Source organism: Pristis pectinata, chromosome 11, assembly GCF_009764475.1.
Source record: "Pristis pectinata isolate sPriPec2 chromosome 11, sPriPec2.1.pri, whole genome shotgun sequence".
In the NCBI taxonomy this organism is placed as follows: Eukaryota; Metazoa; Chordata; class Chondrichthyes; order Rhinopristiformes; family Pristidae; genus Pristis; species Pristis pectinata.
The window spans coordinates 51,462,465-51,472,655 of NC_067415.1; the positions used below are offsets into that span (position 1 = coordinate 51,462,465).

General features: G+C 41.3%; 1 protein-coding gene across 2 annotated transcripts in view; it reads right to left on the minus strand.

Annotated features, from left to right (window-relative positions):
- The window catches only part of tmem123 (transmembrane protein 123), a 33,990-nt gene extending 27,246 nt beyond the window's left edge, over positions 1 to 6,744 (minus strand). Inside the window, exon 1 of one of the 2 annotated variants that reach the window (XR_007957157.1) lies at positions 6,579 to 6,744. Coding sequence is in view for 1 of the 2 variants with exons in the window: in XM_052026327.1 (XP_051882287.1) it covers positions 6,579 to 6,648 (70 nt within the window). In the remaining variant the exon portion in view is untranslated. The remainder of the gene's footprint in view (positions 1 to 6,578) is intronic. The other variant, XM_052026327.1, reaches the window with a different exon arrangement.
- Positions 6,745 to 10,191: the final 3,447 nt, after the last annotated feature.

Below are 10,191 nucleotides of genomic sequence, written 5' to 3' on the forward strand. Positions count from 1 at the left end.
TTAATGGCAGTGTGGAGGAACAGAGGGATCTTGGGGTCCGCGTCCATAGATTCCTCAATGTTGCCACGCAGGTTGATAGGGTTGTTAAGAAGGTGTATGGAGTGTTGGCCTTCATTAGTCGGGGTATTGAGTTCAAGAGCCGCGAGGTAACGTTGCAGCTCTATAGAACTCTGGTCAGACCACACTTGGAGTATTGTGTTCAGTTCTGGTCACCTCATTATAGAAAGGACGTGGAAGGTTTACAGAGGGTGCAGAGGAGATTTACCAGGATGTTGCCTGGATTGGAGAACATGTCTTATGAGGATAGGTTGAGCGAGCTAGGGCTTTTCTCTTTGGAGAGGAGGAGGATGAGAGGGGACTTGATAAGAGGTGTACAAGATGATAAGAGGCATAGATCGAGTGGACAGTCAGAGACTTTCTCCCGGTGCGACAATGGCTAATACGAGGGGACATGATTTTAAGTGATTGGAGGAAGGTATAAAGGGGACGTCAGGGGTAAGTTTTTTTTTAATACACAGAGAGTGGTGGGTGCGTGGAACGCACTGCCTGCAGAGTTGTGGGGGCAGATACACACGTCTGTGTGGGTTTCCTCCGAGTGCTCTGGTTTCCTCCCACTTTCCAAAGACATACAGGTTAGGAAGTTGTGGGCATGTTATGTTGATGCCGGAAGCATGGTGACACTTGCAGGCTGCCCCCCGAACATTCAACGCAAAAAAGATGCATTTCACTGTGTGTTTCGATATACATGTGACTAATAAAGATAACTTATTTAAGAGACTCTTAGATAGACACATGAATGATAGAAAAATAGGGGGCTATGTGGGAGGGAAGGGTTAGATAGATCTTAGAGCAGGATAAAATGTCAGCACAACATTGTGGGCCGAAGGGACTGTACTGTGCTGTAGTGCTCTATTCCATCATTCTAATAAATAACCTCTACATTTTCCACAAGGCTCTCACGCACTTCTTTAAGTGTGGTGCCTAGAACTGGGGTTTATATTTTAAAGGAATCTTAACCTTTTCTTTAAATATAGAAAGGCTTAGCTATAGTTCAGAAAATGCTGATAACACTTAGCAGGTCAGGCAGCATCTGTGGAAAGAGAATCAATTAACTTCTCAGATCTGGGACCCTTCATCCGAACAGGGGGAAAAAAGAAAACAAGAGAAACAAAGGACTGCAGATGCTGGAAGCTAAATGAAAAACACTATGATGCTGGAGGAACTCAGCAGGCCAGGCTGCATCCGTGGAGAAAAGCAGGTGGTCAACACTTTAGGTCAGGACTGCCTCCTTTTCTCCACAGATGCCGCCTGGCCTGCTGAGTTCCTTCAGCATCATAGCGTTTTTATTTTTCGAAAAAGAAAATGAGTTAGTTTTAGGTAGCAGAGAAGGTTGGGGGAAAATTGGGGGAAACATAGGGAACATCTCTGATAGGGTGATACCAAATGACCCAACATGGCAGCCAAGTAACAGTTAAGCTTTGATTAAGCTTCTTTGCCTGTATGTTACATTGCTAATAGGTTGTTGCCCAGCAGGCCAGACTAGACTAAAAAAAACCCAATATGATGACAGACAAAAGCTTCTTTGAAAAATTGCACCAACTCCTAGGAACCTTGGATCCATGACCACTCAAACTGGAGGAGGGGCAGATCCTATTGACAACCTTGAGATCTGGCATCGGGGGCACACAGAAGCCCTGGGTAAATGGCAGAAGGAGCCACTAGACCTGCAACCTACCCATCTACCTGCCTTGTCAACAGAAGACTCAGGTCTTACACTGGCCTCATTAGCCACCTCATATCCCAAAAAAAGAGTGGAAGCAAGAGATCCTCAATCCCAAGGGACTGTCCAAGGAGGAGGATGAATGCTTATTAATCAATTGGTTTTAACATTGCAATACTCTGAAAAATTTAGTCACAAATACATTATCAGAATTAGGTTTATTATCACTGATGCATTGTGAAATTTGTTGTTTTGGGGCAGCAGTACAGTGCAAAGACATGAAATTACTATAAATTACAAGATAAGTAAATAAGTGTGGGGGGGAAAAAGGAATAACTAAGTAGTGTTCATAGACCATTCAGAAATCTGATGGCAGAGGGGAAGAAGCTGTTCTTAAATCTTTGAGTATGGGTCTTCAGGCTCCTATACCTCCTCCCTGATGGTAGTAACGAGAAGAGGGCATGTCCCAGACGGTGAAGGATGCTACCCTCTTATACAGCTAAACGAAATAATACTTGATGTACAAAACTATATTGCATAATTACAATTATCAATTATATGCATTTATAGTCCTAATAATCCTGGAATTTGAAACCAATTTTTAAATTGTAATTTAGTGTGCTATACATACTAACAATTCTAACAGCAAAATATTTTTGTTTTACATCGAATAAATATATACCTAGTACCTATGATCTTTTCGTGGAACAGACGGAAAGGGGTCAGGGCTTGGAAGACAGCACAGGAGAGTAAAAGAGCAAGATCTTAGAGTACAGAGGAGATTTGTTACATTTGTTGGGAGGACTGTACAAAGAATGAAGGGAGGGCTTTGGTTATCTGGAAAAACCAAAAAAGCAGATTGTTCTCAGAGCTGAAAAGTTTAAAAATGGAGTTAATTAAGGTCTAAATTGAGTGTTTAGTTTGGATAGGGAGAAACTGTTTTCACTTACAGAAAGGTCAGTAACAAGAGGACACAGATGTAATCATCAATAAAAGAGCCAGAAACAATGGCAACTTTTACAAGCAGGAGTGCACTCTCCAAATTGGTAATGGAACCAGCTTCAATGGCAATCAAACAAAAACCCACAGATGCTGGAAATCTAATATAAAAACAGAAAATGCTGGAAATACTCAGTAGGTCAGGCTGCACCTGTGAGAAGTGAAACAGAGTTAATGTTTCAGGTCAAACACCCTTTGTCACTCTTTCAGAACAGAATTGAATCTCAGCTTATAAAGAAAATAAAAAAAAATGTTTGGGTATGTGGAAAGAGCAAAAAGTTTAGTCTATTTGGCTTTGTATTGGTACAATAGGCTAAATGGCCTTCATCTATGCAGAGTGATTTTATGATGATTATTATACCATAAATTCACAATAACTAAAACATTTTCCAAATATTTTTCTTGATATCTATGGTATACATAGCGTTCTGTTTATTCTGAAAATAGAGGTTTGCTTAATGTTCATGAGTTCAAAACTTTCTAACATAAATATCTTGAGTTAAAGTGAATAAAAAAGCCTTAGGTATGTATTGCAAATTATAGAGACCTCAGCAGCTATGGAATGAAATATCACCACAAAGCCAATTATTAAATGTGCATAATTAAAAAGCAACATTTTTTTTGTTATGTAGGGATGTAGGTTGAGCCAGTATTTAATTGCCCATCCCTAGCTGCTCAAGGTAGTAGTGGTGCTGAGCTGCTTTCTTGAACTGCTGCAGTCCTTGAAGTGTGGATATACCCACAATATTGTTAGAGACAGTGTTCCAGGACTTTGACCCAGCAACAGTGAAGGAATGGCGATATATTTCTATCAGGAAGGCATGTGGCTTGAAGGGCAACTTCAAGATGGTGGTGTCCATGCTTTGCTGCCCTTGTCCTTCTAGTGGTAGAGGTCATGGTTTGGAAGGTGCTGTCTAAAGAATCTTGGTGTGTTGCTACAGTGCATCCTGTAGATGGCACAAACTGCTTCTCTTCTGCCTTGGTGGTGGAGTGAGTGAATGGTTGTGGATGGAGTGCCTATCAAGTGGGCTGCTATGTTCTGTACGGTGTTGAGCTTTGAGTGTTGTTGAAGCTGCATTCATCCAGGCAAGTGCCGAATATTCTATCACACTTATGACTTGAGCCTTGTAGATGATGGACAGGCTTTGGGGAGTTGGGAGCTGAGCTAGGATTCCTAGCCCCTGACATGCTCTTGTAGCCACATAGTACATATGGCTATTCCAGATCAATTTCTGGCTATAGTAACCCAAGGATATTGTAGGGGATTCAGTGACAGTAATGGAACCATAGAACAATACAGCACAATACAGGCCCTTCGGCCCCCCATGTTATGCCGACCTTTAAATCACACCTAAGACTATCTAACCCCTTCCTCCCACATATCCCCCTATTCTAAATTCCTCCATATGCTTATCTAACAATCTCTTGAACTTGACCAACGTACCTGCCTCCACCACCACCCCAGGCAGCGCATTCCATGCACCAACCACTCTCTGGGTAAAAAACCTTCCTCTGATATCTCCCTTGAACTTCCCACCCATTACTTTAAAGCCATGCCCTCTTGTATTGAGAATTGGTGCCCTGGGAAAGAGGTGCTGGCCGTCAACTCTATCTATTCCTCTTAACACTTTGTATACCTCTATCATGTCTCCCCTCATCCTCCTTCTCTCCAATGAGTAAAGCCCTAGCTCCCTTAGTCTCTTCTCATAATCCACACTCTCCAAACCAGGCAGCATCCTGGTAAATTTCCTCTGCACCCTCTCCAACACTTCCACATCCTTCCTATATAGGCGACCAGAACTGGACACAGTACTCTAAGTGTGGTCTAACCAGAGTTTTGTAGAGCTGCATTATTACCTCGCAGCTCTTAAACCTGATCCCACGACTTATGAAAGCTAACCTCCCATAAGCTTTCTTAACTACCCTACCCACCTGTGAGGCAACTTTCAGGGATCTGTAGATATGAACCCCCAGATACCTCTGCTCCTCCACACTCCCCAGAATCTTGCCATTAACCTTGTACTCCGCCTTGGAGTTTGTCCTTCCAAAGTGTACCACCTCGCACTTCTCCAGATTGAACTCCATCTGCCATTTCTCAGCCCAGCTCTGCGTCCCATCAATATCCCTCTGCAATCTTCAACAGTCCTCCACACTATCCACAACACCACTGACCTTTGTGTCGTCTGCAAACTTGCTAACCCACCCTTCTACCACCTCATCCAATTCTTTCTCTGCCTCACCAGGACAAATTTATCCCTAACATCCTGCAAGAGATCCCTGAACAACGACCACAACCCCAGTAGTACATTTCCCTTTAAAAATGTCATCCGAATTTACTCTGTACAATTTACAGTAATGCCACTGAAAATCAGGGGGTGATAACATGCAAGTGCTCATTCATTTAATTACAAATAAAGCAATACTTTGCATTGCAAATAATAAATTTCTTCCCTATTGTAAACAAGAACTAAACTGGATAAATGTGCTTTATGGTGAGGGGAAAATTAAAAATGCCTACTGTTCCCTACATCTTACACTGTATATTTAAACAAAACAACAATGTAAATGTTACAGGAATTCAACATTGCATCATTGCAACATGACAATGGTCTTTCTTCTTTTAAAAGCCAATCAAATAAATTTTCATGAGGACAGGAATTCTTTAATATTGAAAGCAAAGGACTGGAAATCTGAAATAAAATCAGAAAATAGCAGGTCAGGCAGCATCCGTGGAGAGAGAAATAAAGTGTTAATGGCCTAGATTTTGCAGCTAGTGTCAAGTCAATAGCAGTTGCCACTCACCTCAAAGAAAGCTGCCAATAAATATTTACCTAACTGTTGCATGGAATTTCCTTGTTTTAACTTAATTTGCTATCAGGTTATGGGAATCACTGGGATCCAAGAATATTAATTATTGAATAATACTAAATGGCCAATCATACTGGAAAATTCTCTCAGGCATTAAATTGGCAAAGAACAAATATTTTTACTGAATCTTTATTTCACGTTCTGTAAAATATGTAAAGATTTCAAAATACACACAAACAGAGAATAAGTTGAAGTAACCAAGAAACATCTGAATATTTTGAAATCCATATACACTGAAACGCTTGAAGGAATTACACCCCACAATTTTTCCAAGAACAGATACAGTTAGACAGAAATTATTCCTTCAAAACGTCACGTGGCATTCAACAAGCATAATATTTTAAGGATATTTTACAATAACGTGTTCACAAAAGCAGTAACTTGATTGATTTCATTCAAGTACACTGAAGATCGATGTCTGTAAAGTAACACCTGGATTTCCACATTAAATCAAAGTGTCTGTCTGTTTCAAAGCGAACTCAGGTAAGTTTGCAGTCGTTACAACTGCGTAAGCTAGACCAATACTTCAGACCAATGAACTTTCATTTGAACTGTTCACATGAAAGACCATCGACCTAAAACATTAATTCTATGGAGGGAGACACAGAGACTGACTCTCTAATTTGCTGTTTACAGCGTGTTGTTTCAGATTTCCAACATGCATGGTACTTCGTCAAAATCAGCCAGAGTTAAAGATGTAACACGTTTTAAGCAATTGCAACAGGAAAGGGAACAATAACGAAAGATCCGAATTAGGGTGGAAGGCATGAAAGATGACGATGCAGGCAAAGGAAGATGGATAGTAATCAGATAAGAAAAAAAAGAGGAACCTTGTCACTATTCATATCAATGCATTTGCAATAAATTTGTTTCCCGTACCGTTCATCAAAAATAAGGTACAAAACTAAAACTTTCCGCTATGTTTAATTGTTCCCATGTGATTTTCAATCTTCTTGGACACATTTAAAGAACAAAAGTAAAAGGGACTCACCAGATGTAAACCTGTAGCCGTTCTCAACCAGCAGCAACGCCGCACAAAAGTAAATGCGAGCCGGGCTCATCCTGGGGCAGCCTCCGACCGAGAACTACCCGCGCAGAGGCAAAAGACGGAGAAAGCACCGTTCGCACGGCGGCTCCCCGGCTCCAGCCCGCGCCTCAGGGACCACGTGACCCCAGCGCGCTCAACGGCCTTGTGTCGGGCGGGGCCTCGAGCGACGCCACCGGGCCCAGGTGGGAACTGGAGGAGCGGGACATTGAGATAGGCAGCGTGAGTCTTCATGTTGCTTCCCCCTCCTCAAAGACGGTTCCCTTTTGGGTAAGGCGATTTACATTGCAGGATATTAACAGATAAGGACCATTCAGCTCTTCGCTGTTCACCCAGCCAGTTGCACTCACATCATCAGTCGTTACTGCTTCTTGTTTTATTAATATTTTCCGAATTTTAATGTGGTGCCACTCTTTCCTTGAAAATTCGTTTTTTATTATAAGCCATACTCCTAAATTCTAACTTGAGCCAGCTCACATTAGCTTAATCCATCGTGTACATTTTATAATTTTACACAACCATATGATTAATTATCTCACAGCTTTCCTTGCCCTTCTTTGTGATAAGAGCTTCAGGGGGTGCTCTTAGAGTAGCCGAGGCAGGTAACTGCAGTTGTTGGTGGTGCCCACTGCAGCCATGCTACATTGGTAGAGAAGGAATGAACTTTCATTCACACCACTATCATACATCTTTTCTGGTTGAAAGGCTTGTGGCATTAGGAATGCGTTGCTATACCATTTTCAAGAATTAAATGCTCAAGGTGTGATCTGACCAGATGTACAGTTATTTTTCAGTGATTTTTACTAATTTAGTCATTAATCCCTGCCCCAGGACATCACTGCAGGAGTTCCTCAGGTCATTGGCATAGGCCCAGCCATCATTATTGCTCCACCAATAACTGTGCTTCCATTATAAGGTTAGAAGTTGGAATATTGTCTGTGCAGTGTTCAATTCCTTTGGAACTTCTTTGCAATTGAAGCAGTCCATGCCTGCATGCAGCAATACTTGGTCATCATTTGGACATGGGAGATAAGTGGCAAGTAATATTCATGCCAAAAAAGTGCCAGGCAATGACCATTTCCAATAAGAGAGAGTCTAACAATCTACTACTGACATTTAATGGCATTATCTTTGCTACGTCCCCACCAACAACTTCCTGGGACCAACATTGACAGAAACTCAACTGCACCAGCCACATTAATACTGTGGGTAACAAGAGCAGACCATAAGCTGGGTATTGTATGGCTACTGGCTCAGCTTCTGATACCGTAAAACTTTTCCACTGTCTACTAGATACAAGGTGTAAGAGTGATGGGATACTCTTCATTTGCCTGGATGAGTGCAGCTCCAACAAAATTCAAGAAGCTCATAGCTACCCAGGAAAAAGCAGCCTACTTGGTTGGCATCCCATCCACCACCCTTAAAATTCATTCCTGCACCACTGGAAAAGCACAGCTCACTGTCTACAACTTCATCTATTTACCTTGGCCTCTCTGACAACCTCCCAAATCCATAACCTCTGCCACCAAGAAGGAGAAAGGCAGCAGGTGCATGTAACACCTTCACCTGCAATTCCCCTCCAAGTTGCACACCATCCTGAGTTGAAAATATATCACCACTCTCATCACCACTGGATCTAAATCCTGGAACTTCTTATTCAACAGCATTATGAGAATATATTCATTAGAAGGACGTGTTCCAAGAAGGTGGCTCAGCACCACATTTTGAAGGTTAATGTGGACTGGGTCATAATGCTGGCTTTGCCAGTGAGGCACATATATTGAAATAAGATTAAGTGAAAGAAAACCTACTCAACATTCAACAGAATATCCGCTTTATTGACTGCTGCCTTGATTTGGTTGGACGTATTTGTGTTCAAAATTCTTAGATGTCTTCACTTCATCTGCAGGTATTTAAACATAATTCAGCAACAACTACTCAAATAGCACTTCTAATAAAGTAAAATATTATGTACAAGACGTGTTGCACCTGGGATAGCACTAGTTTTTATCAGGGCCAGGATTTGGGGTGAGTGGAAGTGTAGGTGGGGGGATGGTTGCAATATTCCAATAAAGACTAAGTTCTGTGAGTCATGTGTGTAAATTTATGAAAATGGCAGAAAATGTTGGGACTGTGTTTAATGAAGGAAATGGTTTAGAGGGATATGGGCCAAACACAAGCAAATGGGACAAGCTCAGATAGGCAACTTGGTCAGTGAGGATGGGTTGGGCCGAAGGGCTTGTTTCCATGCTGTATAACTTTATGGATTCGTGAATCTAAATGGGGTCATGGGTTTCTTGATTAAAGTCATGGAGAAGGGAGCTTATAGTAAAACTTTATAAAACACAGGTGAGGTGAGGGCTCAGCTGGAGTATTGCATCCCATTCTGGTCACTATAATTTCAGGAGGATGGGAGGGTCTGAGAGAAAGATTTACCAAAATGGTTCTGACATGAGGGATATCAGGTACAAGATTATACTGGAGAAACTGGGATTATTGTTCTTGGGAGGGTTGAGAGGAGACTTGATAAAAGTGTACAAGATCATGGCACTTTAGAAAGGATAAATAGAGAGAAGCTGTCCCCTTCCGATGTTGGCCGAAGGATTGGGGATGCAGGTTTAAAACAATGGATGGAAGATACCGTGGGAATAAAGAAAAAGCTGTTTTACTTAGAGAATGATTGTGATCTGAGGAAATTGGTGCCTGTTAAGGCGATGGAAACTAAAGGGAAAGAGTGGAGGAATGGGATGATTGGATTGCTCTACAAGGAGCTGGTGTGGTCTCAATGGGCTGAATGACCTTCTCCTATGCCATTAAGATTCAGTGTCTTCCCAACCGTTAGTACAACTACTATTTAAGGTAATTTATGCTTTCCTGAGCAACCTTTCACAGCTCCTGGCACCCCAAAACCTTCCCACAGGACACAAATTGGAAGCGTTGTGGAGTACTCCTTATTTGCTTAATTTACTGTTACAATTGTATCACTAAAATGTATATGGTTTGTGGGAAAATCTTTCAAAATGCTAATGATATCACCCCAATTTTTGATTAGGGTACCGACTGCCCTTAGGTTCCGATCCTGAGAACTGTCCATAAGTTGATTTCTCCATTAGTCGGAAACGTACATTTTCAAAAGTAACCCGTATTATATCACTGTATGTATGCTTGTGTAATTCTTTCACTTCATTGAATAATCACTCTAACACTACCTGTAATTAAACTAATGGAATATATACTGTATTCATCCATTAAGGAATATCATGAAACATTTAACTATTATTATTACTAGCTTAAAAATGTATGGGAGAATTTGCATGGTTGATTTAAGACAGGTCGTTCTTAACCTGTGGAATCCCTCTATGGGTGTTCTCACCACTCAACATACACATGTAAAACAGTTATTTATATCAGCCTGTATGTGATAAATATTTAACATTTACATTAACACCTACTTTTAGCACCTTCATTTATTTTGTGCAGAAACTGCAGGTCCACAGACTTCATCAACCTGAAACGTTAACACTGGTTTTCTTCCCATAAATGTTGCTTCACTGATCAA